Genomic DNA, 27670 nt, shown 5'->3' on the forward strand with positions numbered 1-27670 from the left:
GCGCCGTCTCCTCCTTTGGCATCCTCAGCCGGTCCAGGGTCCCGGAGAAACCAGAAACCCAGCCCTCTGAGGGCCTTTTCTCTCCAAGGAGAAGGGCTGACCCCGCGGTGCGGCCCAGTGGGTGAGCTCTGACCTCTGAACCGGGAGGTCACGGTTGGATTCCTTCCGGGTCAAGGGCTCAGGCCTGGGTTGCGGGCTGGATCCCCATTGGGGGGCGCACGGGAGGCAGCCGATCCCTGATTCTCTCTCATCACTGGTGTTTTTGTCTCTTATTCTCCCGTCCTCTCTGATATAAATACAAATATATTAAAACACGGAACAAACAAACAGAAAACCCGGGCTGGCAGGTGCAGGCGAGGACAGGAGGGGCTGCTGCGGGGATGGCGGGAAGCGGGCCTGGGCCCGGGAGGAGGCGAGTTGGAGGCCCTGTCACCGCGGGAGGAGGAAGAAGTAGGGACCGGGCTTGTGGCTGGGAGCCAAGGGGACAAGGCCTGGCGCTGGGGCCCTGGGGCCCTGCCCGGTCCCGCCTGCGTGGCCTGGTCATTGGTGCGGGAGGTGGGGGCACAGCCCTAGAATAATCCTTCCCCGTTGCGCTTCCAGGGTCCGCGGACTCGGCTATAAAATAAAGGGCAGCACCAGGACCCGGAGCCGGAGCCGCGATGAGCCTGGAGTCCTTGTTCCAGCAGATCCTCTCCTCCGAGCACCGCGCCCAGGAGGGCCGCCGCCTGATGCGGGAAGGTCCGGGGCACCGGGCGGTCCCGGGGCCTCTGTCCTCTCCCTCGGAGGGTGGGGGCGGGAGGAGGCCCCGGAGCAGCGGCCAGAGCAGCCCCCCACCCCCAACCCACCCCCAGCAGTGGCCAGAGCAGCCCCCACCCCCACCCCCACCCCCAGCAGTGGCCAGTGCAGCCCCCACCCCTCAGCAGAGGCCAGAGCAGCCCCCACCCCCCAGCAGTGGCCAGAGCAGCCCTCACCCCCCAGCCGTGGCCAGAGCAGCTAGAGGGCCCGCCCGCCCCGGGAGGGAAGGGGCCAGGCCGCTGAGGGTCCTGAGATGGGCCCAGGAGGCCGGTGCTGAGCGGGCCCTGTGTCTGACAGTCCGCTCGGAGATCAGCAGATGCCGAGACAGCATGAGGACAGCGGCCGAGGAGCTGAACGAAGAGAAGATCAAGTTGGAATCTAAGGTATTGGCATGGAGCACAGGCCCCCTTATCACTTGGAAAGGTGTTTGAACTTGACTTTCTGAAGGTGATTTTCCTATTGAACTAGTTGCCCTTCCAGGAGGAGGCAGGCTGGTAGGCTGGGTAGCTCGTTCCAGGTTGCCTGGGAATATTGAAAGTTCTGAATGACTTCAGCGGATAAATTAGCTGGTAATAGCAGTGCTGAAAACGAAGGGAACGGGCAAAGCGTTAACAATGTCATGATGTACAATAGCTTTCTTTTTCTTTAAAAAGAATGAAGATACTTTCAGGACTGGCAACTAGAAGCTATTAGAAGTGATAGGCAAAACATATACAGTTAGGTAATGCATAGCTGGCACTTATTGAGCACTTCCTGTATGCTGGCCTTGTTCCATAGGCTGCACCTGCATTCACTCCGTTAATCCTGGCAGAATCACGTGATGGTACCATCCATCCTTAATCCCTCTTTTTAGGGGAGGAAACCAAGAGGATTGCTCTGCCATCCACTAGATACGCAAATTCGGCAAGATACTTTGTGACATGCCTGTTTCCTTAAACCATACCAGGAAGGTCAGAGTAAAAATCACCACAAAACATAGAGAATGTCCAGACTTGTCTGTGGCATATACCTTAAACACAAACTACCATATGGAAGTACAACAACATATTGTATTAAAACAGATTTCTTGAACTCATCTTAAGTTTCTTTTTTCATATATAATAATGTATCTGAAGCTTTTGCAGCGAGTTTCGGAGAATATTTTTAAAAGGTCAGTTGTGTAAGTTTTTATACAAAATGTATTTTTCCAGGATTCATGAAGATATTGACCTGACAGCAAATCAAATGTTTAAAAAAAAAAAAAAAAAAAAAAAGATTTACTCTGAATTTTTCTTTGAAAAAAATTAGGTTTACTCTTTGTTAGCAGGCTGTTTTGCTGGAAAATAGAAATGTAGCTTATTGATATATACGCATACGTAAAAAATGATGACTCAAGTATTTATACTTGAGATAAGAGAGAGCAAAACCCTAACATTGTTAAAACATTTGCTGAAATTACTAATTAATATAGTCTTATAAATGTGCATTGCTTTTTAACGAGCTCATATAAATGGGTACTAATACAATTGTAGCCTACTAATAAAATTAACATATGAGAGTCACAGTTCATATAATAGTAATTTGTAATTTAAATAATTTGATTTATAATACAGTCAAAATGGTGTGTGTGTATATATGTGTGTATGAAGGTTTTAGAAGTGGAAGCACAATTACAATGTAAATGACTAATGGGCAGAACTGGAGAGGTAATCATAAATTGATTTCTTGTTTCTTTTATTCGCAGAGTTAATTATATGTCTGCCAATAACAATGAAAATGTATTTACTTACATATTTGACTTGGCATTTATTGATCCATTTGTCAAGTAGAAGCAGCAGAAAGAGAAGCTAGAACATAATTTGAGCAGGCCAGTGCTTGAGTTATTTGTACAGGGATACGTTCAGAACATTTTTTGAGCATTTATTTTAGAAGTCGCTCATGGTCAAAAAATGTATTTAGGAAGTACAATATTCACTTTTCTTTTGTTCTGTAAAACCCAGGTAGCATGTAATTAGAACTTGAATGATAGCATTTGCCTTTCGGGGCTCAGTGAATTCTTTAAAATATGTGGTTGCAAAAGTCTTATATTATACGGTCTGAGTACATTGCCAATTGGGCGGCCATGGTACGCCTGGTTAGGACTGGTAATATGCAAACCGGGACACAAGAGCAGGCCCTGGACTTGCACCGATGCTTGCCAGTATTCCTAGAGCTTTGGAGAGTGTTTCTAGCACTGACGACAGAGCGAATCAAAATTAAGGAATCTCAAAATATTTGTAGTTTCTCTTAAGCACCTTTAAGAATTTGTTGTTTTAAAAAATAGTGTATCGTTAAAATAGTGTATCCTCAATCTTTATAAATATATGTTATATCAAACCTAACATAGCACCGTCCATTCTGAAGAGGGAGGAAATGGAGGAAAGTCAGAAGTGATTTTGTCTGTTTTTTCTTTGCCCATTTTTAACTTATTGCAGTAGACATCTTAACAGTAATAACATGTCATGAACTCTTAGCCTGGCTCAGTGTTTGAGCGTTGACCTATAAAACAAGAGGTCACGGTTTGACCCGGTTGGGGCACATGCTGGGTTACAGGCTTGATTGTGCATAAGGCAGCTGATCAGTGATTCTCTCTCATCATTGATGTTTCTCTCTATCTTCTCCCTCCCTTTCTCTGAAATCAATAAAAACATATATTTTTTAAATGTTATGAATCTTTAAAGTAAAATTATATTGAAACAAACAAGTAACTCAAGGTGCCTTCTTTTACTGCCTTACTTAAAAATGTACACATTCCTTTTCTTTAACTGATAAAAGAGCCTTTTCAGAGCAGCAGGCAATGTCATATCCATTAGTACTCTATTACCTAATTAGGGAAAGAGCAAAATCACAAATGATTATCATTTATACTATTGAAATGGAGTTTTATAATTGAGATGTTTATTATTTAAATTTAATCAAAGAAAACTTTATATCCTGCTTACATTTAATGCTATTTAAGGTCTCCAACCCAATTTCTGGTATTCTTGCAGTATACTAGTACTTGACTGAGGTGTGATTTCTTGCTCATGTGTCACATTTTCTTATAACGAAGAGGAATTGCATATTTTAAGGAATCGGTGGCATTTTGTTGTTCTGTTAAAAGCAGTACTTGAAAAATCACTACAGTAAGCTTTCAACTTTTTTCTATTGTGACAGAATAGGAAGCTGTAATGATAGGTAAGTTAGATACTACCTCCTGAGCTGTCAAATGACATAGAAGTCGCCTTATTTAAAAGTATCTCCCTAATAAGAGTCAGCTTAAGAAGCATCATTCAGGAGCAGGAGACACTACCTGGGTAATTTATGTGCATATTGCATAGCCCATGGAGATAGTAGAGTGGTGAAGGCCTGGGAGAGGCAGGTGGGGGTGTAGGGGGTCAATGGGGAAAGAAAGGGGACATTTATCTTCAACAATAAAGATAAATTAAAAAAAAAAAAACCAAAATAATACTTTTGCTTTATTATTCTTTCCTTAATCAGCAGTTCTCTGGGAATGGGAGTTTTATTTGAGGAAAAGGGAAGAGTCATTTTTGGAGAATGAGGGTTATTTTGACAAGGGTGGATTTAGGTTGGCAACGGACCTTGGAATACCAAATAGGTTCAGAAAAGATGAATGAAAAGGTCAAGGGCAAACTGGGTATGCATAGCTGTGCCTGTGATCTTCATGTTGCTGGAAAGAATTTTTCACATAACCCTTGGTTCTTATGAGGTCTATGAATTGTTTTGCCTGAACAATATTTCAAATAAGTTGAAAGGCTGCCTACCTCAACTTCTTTGATGCAGGCTAGTTACATGGCTTTAGACATAGTTCATCTCTCCTGTCAGTGATAGGTAATGTACAGTTATATGAGAAAGAAAACCCACATGTCAAAAGATGGGAATGAATTTTTATTGTCTTAATTTGCTTCAATATTCATAGTCATAAGAAGATAGAAAAGAGGAAGGAACGGGAAATACGTGACCACCACAGTAGGAAATAGATCAGATTGTTACTCTGAAATGGTATTTTTCTCTATCATGAGCTCCTCTTCACCTCTATTTCTTGTTAAGCTTTTGTGTTTTATTTTGTTTTTGCTGTTGTGAATGGGATCTTTTTCATGCTTTTGTCTAGTGTTGGTAACTAGAAAAGATACAGTCCTTAGTTTTTGTTGTTTATTTTGTTATTTTTTACAGTTTCTTGATAGATTTTGTTAAATTTATTAGGTATATAATAATGACATTTACCCAAACAAACAAGAGAGAGAATTGTGTGTCAGCTCTTTGGATAATTATATTTCTTATTCTTTTTTCTTGCCATATCGCATTAACAAGAACTTCTAGGACAAACAGTTAGCCACCAAGAGGCTGGGAAAAGGGATTTCTAGGCAGAGAGCAGCCAGTGCAAAGGCCCTGGGGCAGTATTCCTAGAATGTCCTAGAAATAACAAGGACCATATGGCTGGAGAGGAGGGATTGAGGAGATGGGTTGAAGATAAGATTGGACAAAGGCATAAGAAATAAGGACTACTACTATTTGCTAATATTGAACTTTCCTTACCATACTAGGATTACTGTGTCATAGTGACTTATACGTTAGGCATTGCATCTGTGGTGAAGAAATGTACTTATAAAAAATAGATCCAACTTTTTAAAAAACCTTAATGTCTGCTATTGATAAAATATTCATTGATGTACTCTAGTGTTTAAAATGTCTTTTGTCCTAGCGATAACAAACACACTTTCCCCCAATTGCTATGATCTTACAAATATGAAATCTGCATAGATCTCTCTGTTGTCTTATGTAAAGTTGCCTGCTATCTACATTGCAGAGTTTTTAATCAGCAAAATTTCAGTTTCTAAAGGCTGAGATTATTTTAAACAGTAACACAACAAAAAGTAGCTCAGTGCTTTGCTTACTTGGACACAAGCATTAATTTAAAACCCCAGTCACTTCCAATTTTCAAGTTCTTGTAGTAGAAAAATAGCTAAGGGCACGAGGCAGCCAGTGTGAAGAGTCACCAGTCGTGGCTATGCTGAAACTGACCCAGTGGGCCAGGCAAGTCAGCTCAATGGGAAAACTAAGTTCTGTTGAAAATCAAATATCCCAAGAGGAATAAAATAAGGAAAGGAAAAAAAAAAAAAAATTTTTTTTTTTTTTTTTTTTGCTGAGAGAAGCAGAATTAACCAGTGTTGGCACTGCTATAAATGAAAATTTTCCATAACAGCAATATTTTCTGACAAAGCTTGGCTATTTCATTCTAGAATATAACGTTAAAGCTGCATGCAAATCCTTTTCTTCATTTGTAGTCATAGAAAAGAGAGTGAGGAAGAAAGTGATTTGTGTTACTGCTGAGAGGGCTTCCACCCTTTTTCTCTCTATTGTCTGTAGCCCCTGGGGGTCCCTGCATAACTTAGGAAATAGAGTCAGTAACTTCAACAATATTGAAGTCATGATTTCACATCTCTTCTGCTATCTTCCCAATTCTGATCTCCACCCATCACTGTGGCAACAAAAGAGAGGTCGAGTTTTCTGAGGATGACGTGTTCTGTGAAATGACCTACCTCATCTTGGGATCCTATCAATATATACAGGAATATTTACGTAAATTTTACATATCAGTCAATCTGGTTTTCAAACACAAGAATAATTTAAGAAGTCAGTTGTGATAACAGAAACAAACAAACAAACGAAGAAAAATAGGAAATAAAGTTCAAAACATATAATAGAGAACTGAAATGCATAAATATGTCACAATTTATATATGCATTTATGTAGTGTATACGAGGCCCCTAGAACCATAAGAAGTGCAAAAAATAAACTGTTAATAACTCATTCTCAAATAGCGCCCCCCCCCCTTAAAAATCAAATTGCCCCCCTGTGTGCCTGTGCCCCACATTGGGAACCATTGCCCTATTGATGTCTTTCTTAAGACAGAGGTGATGAGAACAGCACCACGCACTGAAGGTGTGGGCAGATGTGCTGTGGTAATATAGGTGTGAGATCACATCTTCTGTTTAATTTGCGCTGCTTTTTAAAATGCCAATATTTGTAAGACTTTTGAGCCACATCATTGCCATTGCCTCTGGACTGGCCTCTTTCTAAGCTCTTTACTATTCAATATCTTCCAGGGCAGAGATTTCACAGCCTGACTCTCACAGCCTGTCTTACAGCTAACATAAATCTTGCTTTCTGTAATTTAAATCAGTTTTTTTTTTTTTTTTTTCCTGTGGAGATAGGAATAGCCCAAAACTAGGAGTGAGACTTTCTTATGAGGGAGGACCAGTACTGAACCCAGTGGAAAGGGCATTTCCAGTCCGGCATCATTTTTAACTTTTATATATCACAGCCTTCTGACATTTATTTCAACATACATGGTCTCTATTTTTTTATGGCCCAAATAAAATAACAGTTACATGTCTAATATTAATGTTTACTATATCTCTTGCTAGTTGGAATCCGTTGAGGTACTAACATAAAAAATAAGTTCTCAAAACCCACTTGAGGATTTTAGCAAATTTACGTTTTATTTAATACATAACTATTGTCATGGGATTCAGTTTTTGCTTATGGTTTGTAGCTTTTATCTCGTTATTTTATTAGTCATATGGTATCTATGATTTATTCATCCATAACTTCCTTATGAGTGATGAGAACAGAAACTTGTTCTCTTTTTAAGGCTATCTTGAAACAGATTTCCATGTGTGTAGTGAAAAAATGCGCTAGATATTGGGAAGGAAAAAGAAAACAGATGATCTGCTTATGAGGAGTCTATAGTTTTATTGAGGGAGGAGATTATAAATACCATAATTACAAAGCACTTATAAAATATTATAAGATAGTGCATATTAAGTAAGGTGTTTAAGGTGAATTATAATTTGTCTTTGAAGATAGTACAGAGCATGTTTTATACTATGCAGAGTTGTTCTATTAACTAAGGTACCCTAAAATGTATCATTGGTTCATTTGGATTTCTGATTTTTTCTTTTTCTTTAAGGTTCAGCAGTTTTGTGAAAAATCCTCCCTCTTACAGCTTTTGAAAACTCATGAAAATGCCTTAGAAAGACAGTGCAGTGAAATTTTAAACCAAAGGAGTATGCTTCTCCATATCTTTGTAAGTCTCCAGCCATTTAGAGAAATCTACTTCACTAACTGTGTCTAAAGTACTTGAATACACTTAGGTGTACTTTCAGAAAATTACCCACATGCACGTTGGCAGACAGTCCTGTCAGATTCAGAAAAGAATTAAATGCTATTTAAAAACAGTTGGTAGAGTAATATAGGTTGAAAGAGTATTTATTGGCAAGGATACAATATGCAAATTATTTGTAATTATAATAGTATGAAAGAAGCAGGGAAACTGATTTGAATTGCTCAGGCTCTAAACATTGATTTTAAGGCTTCCGAAAAGCAGAGAGACTTGCAGTGTAGGCATATTTATGGATGTGGGTGAAAAGAAGGGTTTTGTTTATCTTTTTATCGTAAGTCAGAGCCAACAGGCACAGCAGTTTTATGTGACAAGGGCAGTTGAGGAACATAACTTGTAATTAATTGACATTTCAAAGAAAATACATTGTAAAATATTAAAAATATATATCTAAAGTGAACAGAATCAACGACCAGTGGTTTATGAATGGCATGGCCAGTTTCCAAATGTAGCTTGTAATCAGTTGACATTTCCTAGAAGAAAAAAAAAGAAAAATGTAGTAATGTTTGGTTTCTAGCTGTATCAAAAGTTTAGGTTCTAGCATTGTCCAAAATTTTTGGAAATTCTTATTTCCACTGCATGTTGATAATTCATAAAAATGTAAACAATTATTTAGAGCTGAATTAGAAATGAACATATAATTTTGCTTTCATTGTATACATTTTAAAAGGTTTCCTTGGATTTCCTAGTTTGTTTCTCTGTTTTTTTGTAAGGCAGTAATTTCTTTGCATATAGATTTTTATTTTCAAGTTTGGTCATTTAATTATTTTACTACCAAATTTATAGTGCAGTGACAAAATGGAATATATGATTATAACTTTAATTTAGAAACAAACACATATATAATGATGAGTGGTAGAGTTTCTACATCAATAATTTTCCCAAAACATTAACAATAAATCTTTCATGTGAAAATAGTTGGCTATTATTACATAATAGCTTTAGCTTTTTATGAATATCACCAGAGAAGTAAAGCACTTTTGTGACAATACCGAGAAGTATAATGTTATATTTTGTTGTTAATAACCTCAAATGATTGCATTTTAAATCATAAAATAAAAATATTTTTGCAATTAGTTCTTGTATTTGATCTTTTGTTTCTGCTTCTCAGGAGGCTACTAAGAAAAAAGTAATAGAGGAGGAGGAAAAATTTATTAAGGAAATTATGGACTTCAATAATGAATATGAAATAACAAAGAAAAGAGAGCTTTTGATGAAAGAAAATGTCAAGATTGAAATAGCTGACTTAGAAAACCAGGCAAACATTTTGAAAAAGGGTATGACTATATAATATTACCCCATTTATCTGGCATTAGTGAAACTGAGCTTGGCTTCAGATATTTTTAGGTGGCGATGTCTATGGCATAAACAAGTGGAGACGCCCAGAAGGCAGGTGGAAGTTTGGTTGTGAAGCTGATAGCAGGGAGCGGAGCTAGAGTTTAGGTGTGGGACTGAATCCAGAGGAGTTGGTGACATTATGCAGAGCAAACATGTAGAGGAGGCTAGAGGAGGAGCAAAGACCAAAGCTAGAACCTAGGAAGGCAGAGAACTTAAGGAAAGGAATAGGAAAAGAATTAGAGTAGTTGAAGAGGAGAACCAGTACACATAATATTTTGGAAATGAAAGCAAAAAAAAAAAAGTTGTTTACAAATGAGTGAGAATCAAAATGCGAAATTAATCTGACAATCAGAAGATGTCATGAACAGTATCATAGAGTGGCGGTTGAGGAAGTAGAGAATGAAAGTACAAATGATATTAAATGGAAAAATAAGTTTTTCATAGAAGTTGTTCTAAAATGTACTTTTGGATGCATTTAGTCAATAAAGAATAGTAAACACATTTAACATTTTTATTGACTGAGCTATCATTATGTATGTTTTATTGTTGTGCTTTGCATATGACAATTTTTATTATTATAGGTAATATTTACTAGGCATATGCGATATAAGAACTACTTTCCTGAAGATTATAAATGCTAAAGTTATGCTGATTGAATTTAAATCATAATTTTACCACTTAATTGATCTTGAACAACACGAAGGAGAGAAAAAAAGCAAGATGTTTGACTTTTCTTTGTCTCAGTTTCCTCTCTTTGTGGATAGGGGATTATGATAATAACCTTAGCAAGGCTGTTGTAAGGATTCTTCTTGGCCCTCTCTCCCATCTTCCCTCCCTCCATCCTCCTCCACCATACTCCTTCTGATGCCATCAAATAAGCTTTTCCCTCTTTAATCTATTAATATGTGAATTTTACTAATAAATATCCTATTATTAAGCTTACTTAGTTGTGGTCTCTTAGTCATCGAATGTACTTCTGAGTTCTGTTATTTAATATTTTTAAGGCTTTTGCACCAATTCTTATAAGTGAGATTAATCTTTGTGGGAGTGTTACGTTGAGTCAACGGAAAGAATGGAAAATGCTTCCTTTTTTCTCTAGCTGGAAAAATGTAAATACTAAAATGATCCGTTCCTTCAGGGTTTGAAACAACTCACTGGTGAAATGTCTCTGATGCTTTTTTTCTCTCCTTCGTGTTGTTCAAATTTTAAGCAGATCTGAGAGCCAGGTTCTTCCCAGAGCAGTTTTAGTTTCCATTTGTCTTCCTTCCCGTCGGGGCTCGCTCTTCCTTCCCCTCCTCTGATCCGTACCACCACATCTGTTATATCCTGACACCTGATTTTTCTCCTGTCTCTTCTTCTTCCCTTGGCTTCCCCCTCCGACCTTTTCCATGGAGCTTTCAGCCCGTAACCATGGTTAGTCATCCAGTTTTCTGGGTTTGGAATAATCTTCATCTTCAAACGCCATCGCTGTTTTATTACTTACCACTTCTCAGAGTGTTTTTCCGCTGCCAGACATCTTCCTTGACTTATTTTTTAATCCCGGAGTTAGATTCTGTCCTCACTCCTTGAGAGTGCCAAAACATTAACACCCATATATTTTTTAAAAAGAAATTATTATATTACTACTGGCCTATTATAATGAACCTCTTTATTTATTTATATTCTGTTTAAAAATATCATGATAGCCGAAACCAGTTTGGCTCAATGGATAGAGCGTCGGCTTGAAGGATCCCGGGTTGGATTCCGGTCAGGGGCATGTACCTTGCTTGCGGGCACATCCCCAGTAGGGGATGTGCAAGAGACAGCTGATCGATGACTCTCATCGATGTTTCTAACTCTCTATCTCTCTCCCTTTCTCTCTACAAAATCAATAAAATATATTATTAAAAATATCATGGTAAACACAGCAAACCAAGGACCTCAATTTGTTTTACCATCTCTGCCCAACCTCCTGCCCCTGTCCTCCAGCCTCTCCCGGTGGCCTTTGCTTTCTGTGCTGAAGGCACACTGACCTCTGTTGTGTCCTAGATTGTCCTGGCTTCCTCCTGCCTCAGGACCTTTGCATATGCTTTATTGGAATACTCTTCTTATTCTTTATCTGCTTAATTCAGTCATCCTTCCTCCCTCAGCTCAAATGTATGGCCAGAGGAAATATCATCTCTGACAAAGACCCCCTCCATCCCCAATTAGGTCAGTTCCTCTGATTCTGTTCAGTCATCGTCTTTATACTATTTTTTCCCCCGAGCATTGTAATTACTTACATATTTAGTTGGTTCATAACTCTCTCCCCTACAAAGGTGTAAACTTTACAAGGACTGGAATTATGTCTGTTTCACTTATCAATGTATTTCTAAGATGTGCCTAGTATATTCATTCAGTAATGATTTATTTTTTGTGTATCAGGCACTGTTATAGGCATTGGTGATACCACAATGTGCTTTCTTATAAGGAAAAACAGTCATTCATGTTCCAAGCTGTCAGAATAGTAAGATCTCACTAAGCAGGAGTCCTGCCTTCTTAGTAGGATTAAGTCAGCCTTAGGTTTAAGGCTATTCTAGACCCGCTGTTAAAAAAAATCTTAAAAACAAGGTTTGAACCTGATCCATAAGTTATGTAATCACCTACCAAATAACAAATATCAACATGCTTTAGGGGAAGACAGCAAAATCCAAACATTTAAAAAAATAGTAAACTGTCTTGTATCCAATCAAAAATCACTAGACATTTGGAGCAGTAGCAAGTTGTAACTCATAGCGAGGAGGAAATCAGGTTAATTGAAACATGCACATAAATGACAGAGAGGACGCAGTAAGCAAAGAAAGACTTTAAAATTGCTCTTTTAAATATTATGAGTATACTCAGAGACATGGATATAATCAAGAGATAAGTGAAAGATATAACAGTAATCAAAGACACAAGAAAAGCATTTGACAAGGTTCAACACCCTTTTGTAATAAAAATTTAAACATAGAAGAGTTTGCTGTGGGAATAAGGGGAGGAGGGCATTCCAGGGAGAAGAAACAGCATTAGCAATACTGTGGAACCTTGCAGCCAGTGCTGAATGCTATATAAAGTCTCTCTAAATATGCTTTATCTATGAAGGAGGGAGTGTTCTTTATGTCCCTTTGATGAATTGGTGTTACTTAGTGATATTCCATTATTTTGAATTCTCTGTTAGTAGACTGACCATCAACTAACATTCATTTGTATCCAATTAGAGCTTAAAAGAACCCTGGTCAGTTTGCTAGAAATAGTTCGTAGGTGGCCAAGGAGGCCATCTCAGGCTTAAAATTGACGATATGCTGCTTAAATTTTTACTGTAGCAGAAAAAGTTAGGAAGTGCTGACATTTATAGCAAAGCCCAAGTAATTAAAATAATGTTTCTTGTTTATTTTTTTTTTCTAGAAATGCAGTCGATGGAACATGACAGTGGCCAGTTAAAGGAACTTCAGAAACAAAAGAGTGAATTAATGCAGGAACTATTTACTCTGCAGAGAAACCTTAAAGGTCAGACCTCTATGTGTTCGCTTATTTTGCCAATGAGTATATTCGTATACAAAAGATTGGGTCATATTATTCTTTCAAAATGTGTCAGCCTATTGGGATATAGTGCTATTATTGGTATACAGAAAGAAATAGATAAAACACTGAATTAATCAGTTAGATCAAATTTTTGTAGTAGTTTTTGTGAGAGAGAGAGAGAGAGAGAGAGAGAAAGAGAGAGAGAGAGAGAGAGAGGAAATATTAATTGCCTCCCACAGACATCACCAGAGATCAACTCTGCATCTTAGGCATGAGCCCTGACTGGGACTAGAACCCACAACCTTTTGGTGGATAGGACAAGGGTCCAACCAACTGAGCCACTAGAGGTTTCTCAGACTTGGCAGCGCTGACATTTGGGGCCAGCATGTTCTTTGTGTTGGAGAATTGTCCTCGTAATATAAGATGTTTAGCAGATACTTCTAATGTCTCAGATTTTGTTAAGACCATTTTTGTGCCTTTAATTGTTATATTAAAGTAGAAAATAAAAATCATTAGTACACACATTTTATATGAAGCAGCAAAAATTAGGATTATTCTTATGAATGAGTACAGATAAACTTTATGTTTAATTTTTAAAAGACTGAGAATTTTCTTAAATGTTTAGTTTTTGAAGAGAAAAAGAATGAAGCCATTTGTACTACCAAATGCCTAGAGGCAGAAAAAATAAAAACCAGTGAAAAGCCTCAAAATGATGCTGAATGCTTAAGGTAAGAATTGCCCATATTACACTTTGGTATAACATCTGGTAATTTTTCAAGTTGTCAGATAAAGATTTCAGCACAAAGCTAACTGCATAGATTTTTTACAGTTTCAGATAAAGACATTATTTTTTTCTTCATGTATTCTGAAACGTGGTAATAAGCAAGCATATTACTGGCTAGAAAGTGCTACATTTAAGTTTCATGATGCAGTGGGTTGATAATGCTGGAATCGATTTTATCTTTTCTTATACCTCCTGTGCTCAGTGTTATTCACATCCTAATGGATTAAGACAAAGACATGGTCCCACAACTCCCCTTCCTTCTATCCCTGACTTTTCTTTTAGAAATGATTGGAATCATTTTTTATCTTCCTAGTTTTCAGTCACCATCTACTATTTTGCTTGGAATTTGTTACTCTGGCTTTATGCCTAAAGAATGAAGCTGTATTTTCTGTACGGAATATTCCGTTGCTTTTTCTGTGTTTGGATAATTAAAGAGTGGCTGATGTTTAAAATGAAATAGTCATGTACACAAGGAGGAAGACGAAAACTCAGTTCATTAATTTGACTCTTCTTTATTAATAATTCAGTGTTATTTTGCTGGTTTAACTTAGAGAAGTTTCCATACTTTCTAGACTCAACCAGGCTTAGAATAACCAGAGAAACCTCATTACCGAATCTCTGAAGAAGTGAGGCCCTCTTTCACATAAATCATACAGGAACTATGTCCACTGGAGCTGAACAAATGCTTCGTATTAGTAGTGTATCGCCTTAGGCCATCATTTTAGTAGATTATGAGGAAATATTTGCAATTTAATTTCACGTTAAGTTTTGTAAGCATGAAATATCAATCTCCTGGGTGATGGGTGTGATGCAGAATGAGTTTCTGTGATGACAATCTGCTCATTGGTTTTTTTACACTTTTAAGAATGGCAATGCCCAGTGGTATCATAGCTAGTAGCGTAAGGGCTTCTGATAGGACCTCCAGTTCAGTGGGCTTATCACTCACCATAAAACTGGCCCTGAGCTAAACCTAACCACACAGGGTCTGTGAGAGCGTGCTTTCCCTCACTGACCACCAGAGAGGGACTATGGGAAGAAAGGAGCGTTGGTCCATATACCCAAGCCGTTCTTCGGAGTTATTACATGAAATGCCAATATTTATCAATTCCTACTTTAAATTCTTTGATGTGCGTACCTTAGTTTCCCTGCTGGCATAGTCTGTAAAAGTTATTTGGGTGTGGAGAGCAGAGTCAAAGCACTGAGTGTAAAGCTTTAGGAAGGAGGGCCTTCAGTCCTATAAACCAGTGCATAACATGACGCTGATGAGGGCAAGCCATGACGTGACATTTATGCAGCTTTAACAGGAAGGCCCTCATTGAAGTTCAGCTGGTTTTCTCCCTAAATTTTGGAAGAGAATAGTCTTTTTCATCTTTTTGTTCAAATGTACACTGAATTTTCGTACATTTTCTGGTTTAGCTACTAACTGGTATGGCTGTCATTTTTATAGAAGGATTTCTCACACTTGGCAATGACCTCTGGGGCCAGGTTGTTCTTTGTGGTGGGGAACTGTCCTAAATAGTGTCAGATGTGTAGAGCATCCTTGAACTCTGCGCACTAGATGCCAAAAACACACATCACCCAGCTGTGATGCTTAAAAGTGTCTGCAGACATTATTGCCAATGTCCCCTGCACACAGGATCTGAGGAAAATCGTCCTCAGTGAACAACTAGCTTCATTTTAAGGTTATTATAATTATACTTTTATTAAACTTTGGTAAGAAAGCAATTATGAAAAATTAATATTCATTTCAACAAGCTTATTGTTTCTACTTTTAGTAATTAAAATTTTTAAAAGTATGTTTTTGATTTTAGAGGGAGAGAAAGAGAGAGGAATGACAGATAGAAATATTGATGAGAGAGAAATATCGATTGGTTGCACAACCCCTACTGGGGTCAGCCTACAACCCTGGCATGTACTACCCTGACTAGGAATCGAACTGATTACCTCCTGGTGCATGGTCAACACTCAACCACTGAGCCACACTGGCTGGGCAATTAGAAAATTTTGATACATATTTTATTCATCTTTATTACTGAATTCTTTTATAATTATTATGTTTCTAAAGTTAATTTGCCATGTTTAGGTCATTTGTTAAACCCTATCTTGATGCTGTCCATTAAAATAGAGAATAGTAATCTTTTTGTTTTTAAAAAATATATATTTGAGGTTTTTAAAAATATTTTTTTATTTATTGATTTCAGAGAGGAAGGAAGAGGGAGAGAGAGATGGAAACATCCATGATGAGAGAGAATCATGGTGGATCAGCTGCCTCCTGTAAGTCTTCCACTGGGGATCGAGCCCACAACCTAGGCATGTGCCTTTGACTGGAATCGAACCTGAGACCTTTCAATTCGCAGGCCAACGCTCTACTTATTGAGCCAAACCGTCCAGGGCTCTTTCTGTTTTCAGAAATACCAAAATGTCTGTTTATTTTAAAGATTCTACACGGGAGTGTGTGGGCTCGTTAATGAGCAGGTGTGAAGGCAGCTAATTTGTAGAATACTGCTCTGCTCAGCACTTCAGCCAGAGGCTCCCTCAGAAGCTTCATAAGGCTTGTCAGACTGCGGCCCAGCTGGTTCTTCCTGTGGTCAGGCAGCACAGGAGTGGTAGCGCTCAGGGCCTGAGAGGAAGCAAGCACAGAGGTTCAGATCCCAGCTCTGGAAGGTTAGCGGCCTTAGAGAAGCTGGAAAGAAGAATGTGATAGATTGGACTCCCAACACCTATTATTTTTATTATTAGCCAACACCAGTCACTAAAACACAGTTCTAGATCATGACTTCTTATTTACTTCAAGTAGTAAATATCCCGGACAACTTGAAAAATATCAGGCATTTTCCTTACCCTCATTCTAGAATGGTTTTACATTTTTAATAACCAGTATTTGTGATTGTTCAACGCAACAGGAAGTTTGTTACAGAAATGAAATTGCAAAGTCATCAGCTTGGGATTTTATCTTCTGTACATTTGAAGACAGAATGTTTTTGTGAAGAGCATATTTGCAATGAAAACTATACAAAAAAATTATATTATGATATCAAAGATACCAATAAATTTGAAAAGTGATTGATATTATATGTGGCTCATAGAATAAGCAAAATTATTTCAAAGTTTAGGGATATTTACGACTAGGCCCAGTTACATCGGAATATAAATTTTAAAAGAATGAATTGATTCTATCCTCAAAATTGCCTTATTACTTAGCTCTATACCGTGTTAGTTTGTACTGAACAACCTCATTGTCTAATGCCAATGTAGAGAGATGCCATCTTTATGTTACTTTTCTCCTTTGATGGATCTCCAAGAGTTTCTAAATATCCATAATGAGAAACATTTTAATTCATGTATCCTTAAACATGTAGGGGAGTGTTTGTGTAACATTCTTTAGAACAAGCATCATTGCACAGAATAGTAGAAAGGGTTATCCCGGCAACTTTGAGAAAATAATGCACATCTACTTTGCAGTTCTCCCTGCCATCGAGAATGAACTCAAAGTGGACAAATGTAACAGGATCTCAATTTTAAAGTTTCTGCAAAATATTTGCTAAAAATAATTACATGTCTGATCCTAACCCATATCATCTCTTTTTTAAACTTTTATGAAATACAAAAATTCCCATTTAACTGGAGGATTATTCTTAGCTTTGTATTTTGTTCAGTATTTCTGTGAACTGCATCTTTTCTGGTAAAGCTTCATTATTTATTCACTAACGGAAGTGTCTCTACAGCAGTGATTATATAGCTCTCAAGCTAACAGAGATCCCCTGTCTTGTGAATTCTTGCCACACACCATAGGCATTAAAGTTCTATACAAGAGTCATTTTGACAGTAGAATCAATTGATTATTTTAAAGTTTATATTCTGATCTAAATGTGCCAGTTTGTAAATATCCCTAAACTTTGAAATAATTTTGTTTATTATATGAGCCATATATATTGTATATAATACTATTTCCAAATTCATTGGTATTTTTTGATGTCATAATAAGATGCTTTTAGATTTTCATATCTTTAGCTTTATAAACAACCCCTTTGATATGAGAGTGGGGAAGGTAATAGAAAATATGTGGTAAGAGGAGTTGCCTAATCCAACCAATCCAGGATTTAGGGGAACGGAGATGATGGCAGACCTCTCTGGTGCTGCCTGGCACACCTATGAAGGTTGCTGCCTGTCTGCTGGTGGCTGGGCGGAGGGAAGGCATAATTAGGAAATGGAAGTTCTGCTTTGACACATTCAACTTTCAAACCCACTTTCAAAAATAAATCATACATGAAAGGTGATGCCCTATATTTTTTTAAACATTGTGTTTAAATGTCACTAAAATAATTTTTATACGAATTAATGTAGAAGAAACCCATCAGGTCATAGGAAAACTAGCAAAAAGTAGAAAGGACTACTTATTAAACCTCTAATGTAATTAAGAAAACCAAAAAGATAAGATTAACAGACTTGACATATAAGATTTAAAATCCCATGTGTTAAAAAAGTCATCAACTTGGAGTGATAAACTGGGAGAAATTTACAGTAATTATTACTAACAAGGGATAACAGTTTATCCCATCATCAACTGATAAAATCAATAAGAAAACACTAAAATGAATAATTCTTTATTACTGTATTTATTTAACAGGCATATATTCAATGCCCTCTTTGTATCATGCACTGTGCAAGTTACTGGAACTACCGAGATGAATAAGATAAAATAATTCTGTTAAACTGCTCATCAATTAAATTCAAACTAAAACCACTGAATATAATTCTTCTATCAAATTTCTAAAGACATTCTTAAATGACCATAATTGAAATTAGCATGAGTGTGGCACAGAGCTAATTTATACATTGTTGTGACAGTATAAAATTGCATATATTTGAAATGTAATTTGGGATATAAATTATAGGCATTTTTAAAATGTTTGTGCCATTTGACCCAATAATTCCACTGATGAGCTCTCTCCTAAGGATAATAATTTTAACTACAGAGGGAACTGTATGCACCGAAGTGTTCACAGCGATGTTACGTATGGCAGGAAAAGAAAAGGGACCATTTAAATGCTGTACCATGATTGATCAACTGTGGTGTAGCCACCTAGACCTGTTACATATGTATCTTAAATGATATTAACTGGCATGCTTAATTAACTAGAGGAAATGTATATGATACGCTTTAAGCAAAAGAAAACACTAGGAGACAATACTGCATAATCACTATCAGATGGAAACAAAAGACTGATGGAATACACTTAAACCTTAATAGCATTTTGTCGGTGCACTAAGACTTGGAATGAACTTTTCCCTTTTTTCTCATTAAATAATACTTTTGTACAGCTCTGAGGTTGAAAGGAATGTCCTTTCAGTTAAGGCTGTTCTATGACACTTAGAAACAAATTTTATACGACCCCGGAAAAAATGGGGAGGCTGCAGGAAATGATGAAAATACAAGGAAGAGGAGTTTTGCTGAACTAGCTGGCTTTGTTGGCCATCCTCGTCATTAATGGATGATTCCAAGGAAGGCGACAGTAACCAGCGCAGACCGCCCTTCGTTACTGTGCAGCGGTGCCGGAGTCCGTCTTGACTCCCATAGGCAGCCGGTCTATGCACTGCTTACCGTTATGTATTGTTGGCTCGCTGCTACCGCATTAATATTCAGCCCATTATCATCAGCCTCTTTTAAAGCTAGCAACAGCCATCTTTAAGTGCAGCTCTAAATTCTACAGCTTGATTATATGCTGAACAGTGAAATACTTCCTATAATTTGCTCTAAACGCCCTCCTTAATTTCAGTAGTCTCTCATCCTTATTGTTAACTAACTAAAAGCGAGCATCGTCACCGCCCAATGCTAATGGCCGGGAAGGATCTTATAGGACCTGTCCTCCATTTGAACTGAGAGGGGCAGGGCAAGTGTTGGGGATAGGGTGAGAAGAAAGAGCCCTACCATTTTACTTGAGAAGATAAGTATATTGAAATGGAGCCTTCAGCGCATTGCGTAGCAGCGTTAGCATAGGCAGTTGCAGTGTCAGGTGGGTTAGTTAGATAATTAACAAAAGAGGAGTCACCCTGAGGAGGAACCCCATCTTTCAGCCAACTGGAGCAAAACAAGCCCCCTGGTCAACGAGGCAGGAAGGATAGCTTTACAGCCACGGCCAGGAGGGTGGGGCCGGGTTAAGGGGGGGTGAGGTAGGTGGTGGTGGTGTGTGTGACCAGCAAGGTCTGCAGGATGAGTGTGGGAGGGAGAAAATGGTGAGGGCTATTTCCTTTTACTGAGAGCATGTGCAGTAGGAGCCACAGTGGGGACCATAAAGGGGGAGGGCATAAGTGGGGAGAAGATCTGGCAGGGGTGGGGCACAAGCCCCAGAAAAGCCAGGAAAGAGAATGGATGGATAGGGCATAAACACAAGCCTGGGAGAAGCTGGGAAAGAGGTGGGATAGTTTGAATAAAAGCCTACTTTTTCCCAAGCCCAAGGAAATATAAAATGTCTGACAACAGCCCAGCTGGTGTTGCTCAGTGATTAAGCGTGAACCTGTGGACCAAGAGGTCATGGGTTCGATTCCTGGTCAGTGCGCGTGCCTAGATTGCGGGCTGGATCCCCAGCATGGGGTATGCAGGAAGTAGCGATCCATGATTCTCTCTCATCATTGGTATTTTTCTCTCCCTTTCCCTTTCTCTCTGAAATCAATAGAAATATATTGAAAACAATAACAACAAAAGCCCATTTCCTTCAATTTGACAAAAGCCAGTATTCCCAACCATGAGGCCTCAGGCCTGCTGTCAGTGTTTTCCCTCGCAGGGTAGGCCTTGTTCTTTTTGAGGGTCATTTAAACTGTCTTACATCACCCCGCCGCCCCCCCCCCCCCAATGCGCTCCCTTTCATTCTTCCTCTTCCACTAGTGCTTCAGTCTCTGCATTGGTGTAGACTTCACATTTGGTTCTACAGGATTAACATATTTATTTCTGTACTCAAGTGTAATTTCAAGTTTGTAATATCACCTGCTTCTTAATTAGCTTGTAAGAATGGCATTATTTGGCATTGTAATTGAGATAGTTTTTATTTAGGTGGTTGCCATTATTTTATAGGAATGTAGATTCCTGTCATCAATTTTTAAGAACAGGCTTATTGAGGTATAACTTACATACAATAAAATTCATCCTTTTAAATATGCAATTCTATTAATTTTGCCAAATATACTTAATTATACAACCACCATCACAATCAAAACAGTATACTTCCATTATCCCAAAAATGCCCCCACTTGCCCATTTATAATCAAGGGCCACAGTCCACTCCCTGCCTCTGATCTATTTTCTTTTCCTACTTTTGACTTTTCCAATATGTCATATAAATGGAATAATTTGGTATGTAACCTGGTCTGACTTCTTTTATTTAGCCCAATATAGCCTCTTGCTTCACTTCTTTTATTTAGTGTAATGTGTTTGAGATTCAGCCATACTGTTCTGACATCCATAATGTTAAGAGACCGTGGCAGAGTGTATTACAAAAATAATGAAATACTTTAAAGCAGACTCAAGAAGCTCAGAGGATTCCAAGCTGCATTTTAGAAAGCAAACATCTTTACACATTATATTCAAACCTCTGAAAAGCACAGATAGAGAGGGAATCATGAAGGAAGGCAGAAAAAGAGAAGACATAGACATTACATACAAGAAATGAAGATCAGAGTTACAGTAGACTTCTCATCAGAAATCATGAGAACCGGAGACAAACGAATGACTATCAAGTGAGAGTTGTCAACCCAGAATTCCCAATGAAAATATATTTTACATATGAAGGCACAGTATGATATTTTTAACAAATATGAGTGTAGACTTCTTTGAAAACAGACTACATTACAAAAAAAAAGGGTATAATAAGTTTTTCAGGAAGAAAGAATACAATACCAGATAGAAGAAACTCAGAACTATACCAAGAAATAAAAGCATCAGAAATTGCTGAACTGAAGGTAAATATAAGAGCCTTTTTTATTTTTAATTGGTCAAAAAGATAAATTACTAAGTCAAAAATACTAGCAATATGATTTATGTTTATAGTAGAAGTAAAAGAAAAATTTATGTGATAACAATGAGAAAACATATGAGGGAGTAATTGGAAACATACTGTTGTAAAGGTTTTATACTGTAAGTATGACTACAATATTATTTGAGAGTGGATGGTAATAAATGGAAGTTGTGTATTATAAAATCCAACATAGGCATTATAAAAATTTTAAAATATGTATGCAAACAAGTCAATCCTATATAATAAAAGCCTAATATGAAAATTTCCCCCTTGGCCAGGAGTTGAACCAGGGGGTGGGGCTGGCCTGCCAACCACGGGAAGGGAGGCCCCAGCCAGCAGCCAACAGCAGCTCGGGACCCTACCCATGCATGAATTTCTTGCACTGGGCCCCTAGTTAGTTGATAAAATTATCATAAAAAAAAATCAAGTAATCCAAAACAGAAAAAGAGAGAGGAAAAAAGGAACAAAGAACAGATGGAACAAATAGAGAACAATTAGCAAAATTTTTAATCCAGCCAAATAAATAATTATATTAAATGTAAATGATCTAAATACACCAACTCAAAGAGATCATCATGTTAGATAAAAGAGTGTGGCACAACTATACAGTTTCTACAAGAAACTCACTTTAAAAATAAAGATATAGATAGGTTAAAAGTAAAAGAATGGAAAATGATAACCTATGCCAGCAGTGTCAGAGAATTCTAGTTTATGCATGTCTTCGTCAACACTTGGTATTTGCTGTTTTTCATTTGAACTGTTCTGGTGGGTGCCTGGTGGCATTACATTGTGCTTTTCTTTTGTATTTTCTTGATGAAGTTGAGCACCTTTTCATATTCTGTTAGCCTTTGGATATCTTCTTTGGTGAATAATCTGATAAATGTGTGTGTGTGTGTGTGTGTGTGCCCATTTTCAATTGTGTTATTTTTTCTTACCGATTTGTAGTTCTTCCTATCGGTTGTCTATGGTCTCTGGTGACCTTTACTTATAGTGGCCTGCTTCTTGGGTACTTGGTGATCTTTGATAACAAATTCATTGTTTGATCTTACTCTGTAGGAGGCCTATGAGCCTAAATAATCTTAAACTTCCCTTCAGAGAGACTTTTTCTTTGCTTCTGCTAGTGTAGCGGGAGTGCCACTGGCCTAGGACCCCGGCCCTCTCCCCTTCAGGACAGGGCTCTCCTTGTGGCTGGCCCAGCTTGGTCAGGTTTGTGAGAGACAGATGATGCTCTTAGTGTCTGTTCTCAGGGCGGCCTCTCCCTTCCAGCTGCCCAGTCTCAGGCCCCAGCTCGCCACCTCTCCAGTCACAGCTCATGGCTTTTGCTTATGATTTTTGTTTTCTGGAAAGATGTTAGTCATAATGCTAAAAATGGAAGACTGTTTAATCACAATTTTTCATATTAAAATGTGCATAAAATAATTTTTAAAAGTAATTTCAGAATATTCAAAGGATTAAAGGCTTATTGGGGAAAAGAAACGTTGATACTAGTTTTTCAGGCTCAAAATATATTTTTATGATATATATGTAAAATCAAGTTAGTGTTCAATTTTAGAGCAAGAAGAAATCTTAGAGGTCATGTTTTTAATGCACTTAAAATTCTCAGGTGAGGTTCCGAGAGGCTAAATGACTTAGCCTAGATCATTTGGCTTGGTAGTGGCCAGTACTAAAATAAAGGCCATCAGACAGTACTGTAGATTCCCTACCAAACCATGTTGCTTTCTTAATTACCCTAAATTTTAAAGTATTTTTTATTATTCAGTCTCCCTTATTTAATTATATATATATATATATATATATATATATATATATATATATATATATATAATTAAATATTGATTTATATATATATATATATATATATATATATATATATATATATTGATTTGAGAGAGGGAGAGAGAGATAGAAACATCTATGATGAGACAGAATCATTGATTGGCTGCCTCCTGCATGCCCCACACTGGGGCTTGAGCCTACAACCCTGGCATGTGCCCTGACCTGGAATCAAACCCAGGACCTTTCATTCTGCAGGCTGACATTCTATCCACTGAGCCAAATCAGCTAGGGCCAGTCTACCTTATTTTATTTATGGGCATTTTTTCCACAAAATTTTATGTAGTCCTTATAGAATTACAGATTATTAAAATTCCTTTCCAAATTCTTCAGTGTTAAGTTGAAATTCTGACAATAGATCTGCAGACCTGCCACCATTCATGCAATAAAAAAATTATCATACAAGATTGCTGAACTAATAGGGTGAATTTTTCATTTGAAACAGACTTAAAAAGGAATTGGAACTTTATAAGAAAGAGGACATGCAAAGTGTTTATGAAGCTCTCCAAATAGAAATAGAATTTTTGGAGTTGGTAAGCCATCATTGATTCTTTAACTTTTGATTACCAGTAGTAACGTGTTACTACTGTAAGGATTGTTTTAATGGTACATACGTCAAAAACAGCAGCAATAACAAGAACAAAAAAAACAAACAAAAAAACAAACAAAACTGAGGTCAGGATATAAATCTGTGAAGAGTTTTGAGTTCCTAGAGCAAGGTGCTACATACAGCATGTTATAGTCAAAGAGAATGTGTACAATTTCAAACTCAGTTAAAAAAGAATTCAAACTTGACCACACAACATTCCCTTGATGGGAACTGTTCTCATGCACTAAAGGGGTCTAATTATCATGATGCTAAAAGCTTTTTGTTTTTGATAGGCATAAATTGTACTTTTATTACATTTGATCCTAAAACTTTCTCATTACAGATTTTTATGATCTCAAGAACTTTGGATTCAATTATTGAAAATTTATTTTCAAACTGTTTTGGAGCACTTCAAATTGCTTTTAACCTTCTTCTTTGGTTGTTTATGAAACGAACACAGTATTTGCCATGGTCTATTTTAATTGGACACCTGTATAGCTAGCTTTAAAGCATGTTGAAGTATAAATTTATTTTAATATGTTACATTTTGTTTCATGTTTTTGTTACAAATGCTCTGATAGGTTATGTTAGGATTTATATTTCATATTAAAACTTTTAAACATAAAATTGAGAAATTCACTGACGTATTGTGGCGTTAAATTTATATAAATTGTATATAATCCCTTTATTAAGAATTTCACTTTCCTTATGAGTAACTGTTAATATTTTCTCCTTTCAGACATTGGCACAGAAAGATCTTCAGGAAAATAAATAACGTGTGGAGAATTGATGAGCTACCTGAGATTTGATCAAAGCATCTTAGAAGCAAATGTTTGTGATAGATAATGAATGATAACCCATTACCGTAGATCCTCGTGGAAAATGTGAGGTTCAGCATGTTCAAAGTTGTTGATGTCTAGGATTGGTTCAGACCGATATATATTTCTGGTCTTATTACTTGCTGGAACTTTAAGGGTTCTCATGTGGTTTGATTTTGTTTGTAAAGGAAGAAAAAGGAGCAGTAGTGTGTGCTCAGGTTTCTGAGGTCCCCTGACCCTTAAAGCTAATCTGTACTTTCTGCTGCTGTCTATTCTCTGTTGCATCTTGCCCTGGGTCAAGTCAAACACACGTAGGAAAAAGCATCCGGGTTATTGACCCAATTTAGTCAGTGTCATTTCCACCTACAAGGTGGTCACTTTCATTTCAATCTTTCTCCACTCACACGATGTACTTGACAGAGGTGCTCTGAGGTCTTCCATCTGCAAAAGCCTTTTTCTCCACGTTTCTCTGGACGTGTCTGAGTTAAGTCCGCGGCACTTGCAGCCCATCTCCCGCACTTTGGGCCTGCCAGTTTTCTTCCTAATGCCAGTTTGGGTTAGAATGAAATAAGCCATCCACTTGGGGTGGTACATAATCTTACCGCCCTCAGGATTCATTTTCGCTGGTGGCAACTCAAGACAGTGTACTTACATTTGAATCAAACAAACTTGGTATTGCCACTATATTTCTCACATCACATATATTTCTGCTGTTAACAATCCTGACTAGGAAGAAAGGTATATTTTCAGTAGTTTCAAAAACAGTGTATTGAAACTGTTCAATAAGGCCCTAGATTGCAATAGGTGGGGAAATAAACGGAACAAAACCTGTTAGGGGTATCTTTCAGAGTACTGAGCGCAAATATGAGAATCATGTTTTGTTTTATCTTTGTAGTTGAATTAGTTTAATATCAAATGTGAGATGTTTACAAATGTCTTAAATTTGCTGATATTAAAATATAAGTTTCATGGCAAGTCTTACTTTGGCGTAGCTTTTTTGTATATGTTGATTTACACCCTTATTTGTTAAAAATTAGCAAAGCTAAAAGTCTCCTTTGAGATGTGTCCCAATTGCCATCTGTTTACATAATTTTCATTTTCAGAAGTTATTTCTATTTTGATTTTTCAATATTTAATAAATTATTTTTGCTTAAGAAGAAAAAAATGAAAGGTACCAGGGAATTGCGGTCCACTTTATATGCAAATATAGAGTGGGAAATAGTTATTGGGATTAGCTCTGACTTCAGTTCTGTCTCATTTTAATCCATTTATTTACACACATTCTAAGTTCTAAGACTTGTGAATATTTATTATTAAATATGTATATTAACATGTAGATTGAGCTTACACATAAAGCCTTTTTCACTTACCAGTAATTTTTGTTTGTTATTGGTTTTATAACTAAAATATTATTGTGAACTAAAGATCTGCCACTTATTTGCTTAACTAACAAACACACAGGGGCATATATGCAGAATAAACTCTTACAATATCAACTGTATTTTTGTGTGTGTCAGAGAGAATGTCTAAATTAGATATTCAGTAATGGAATCAGTATGAATATGAAGTGAATTTGAGAAAAAAAGGAATGTTCAGTGTTTTTATTATTTCAAAATGTAAAATTGCATATTTAAGATTTAAACTAATTATTAAACAAATAAAAGATTATTTTAGCACTGTATGGTAGAGTAATACAAAGCACTAAATGTGATACCAATCAAAATAATGGACTGTGAGAATCAATGTAATCAATGGAACAAGCTCACTGAACAAAGGAAATACAGCAATCAATAGAAATCAGTGTATGAACCCAAACTGCACTGTCAATATAAAATATCAGCAGAACAGTAGGTCAATTTTTAAGTTTTTAATAATTAGTAATTCACAAAACTTTTAAGTAGGGAAATAACAGAAATTATCTAGGTCAGAATGTATCTCAGAGTGATTTTGATTATTCTGAAAGTAGTCTTTGGCTCTACAGAAATGCAATCCATATATATAAAAGTCTAAGTGACCATTAGGACAGGTCAACCAGCTACTATGACGCACACTGACCACCAGGGGGCAGATGCTAACACAGGAGCTGCTCCCTGGTGGTCAGTGCACTCCCAAGGCCAACCTCCCGCAGTCCCTCCCACCAGAATGGGTGAGACGCCCCGATCGGCTCCAATGGCCCGCCAGGCTGAGGTACTGCACCCATGCACAAATTCATGCACCGGGCCTCTAGTTCTTAAATAAATGCCCATTCACTGAATTTTCCCTATTGTTACTTGTAACCAAAGCTCAGACTATGCCAGAGTAATCCTGATGCTGCTCCAAGGTTCCTGGCAGCGTCACAGCTCTTCACGGTAACAGGCTTTTTCAGAAGCAACTTTCTAACTCTCAGTTCTCTGCTGGGGATAATGTCAGGATGTATAGATAGTTTGCTGCATGTTGTTCCTGCTGATTAATGGAGCTATTTGGCCAGGGGAAAAACAACAAAATTACAGGATGTGGAGCATGACCAGTGGACTGGAAATTTCTTTCTTCCCTAATTATTGAGATGGGAGGAAACAGCAAAGAAAAAGAAAAGCTGTGAGATATGTACAGTCGGGAAGATTTCTGTTCTATTCATTGTTTTGTCAGCAGTAGTGTGTTCTTCTGAAAAAGAAACCAAAATTGAGAGCATTTTGTCTGCTTGTTTCCCACCGCCCCTTAAACTTTAAAAAATGGAGATTCCTGAATGTCCAAAATAAGGTTGGACTCATTGTATTGTAATGAGTTGGAATCTAGAGACGTTTT

At 37.4% G+C, this 27670-nt stretch overlaps 1 protein-coding gene across 1 annotated transcript; it reads left to right on the top strand.

Annotated features, from left to right (window-relative positions):
- On the top strand, positions 1 to 25869 carry CCDC172 (coiled-coil domain containing 172). Its single transcript, XM_084903552.1, has 9 exons — positions 1 to 121; positions 601 to 738; positions 1093 to 1178; positions 7787 to 7903; positions 9108 to 9273; positions 12740 to 12841; positions 13482 to 13584; positions 23928 to 24015; positions 24811 to 25869. Exons 2-9 carry the CDS (start codon positions 660 to 662, stop codon positions 24844 to 24846), a joined length of 777 nt encoding a protein of 258 aa, XP_084759678.1. The 5' UTR covers positions 1 to 121; positions 601 to 659; the 3' UTR covers positions 24847 to 25869.
- The last annotated feature ends 1801 nt before the right edge of the window (positions 25870 to 27670 follow it).

Source organism: Pipistrellus hanaki (assembly GCF_964339955.1).
Source record: "Pipistrellus hanaki genome assembly, chromosome: 14".
Lineage (NCBI taxonomy): Eukaryota > Metazoa > Chordata > Mammalia > Chiroptera > Vespertilionidae > Pipistrellus > Pipistrellus hanaki.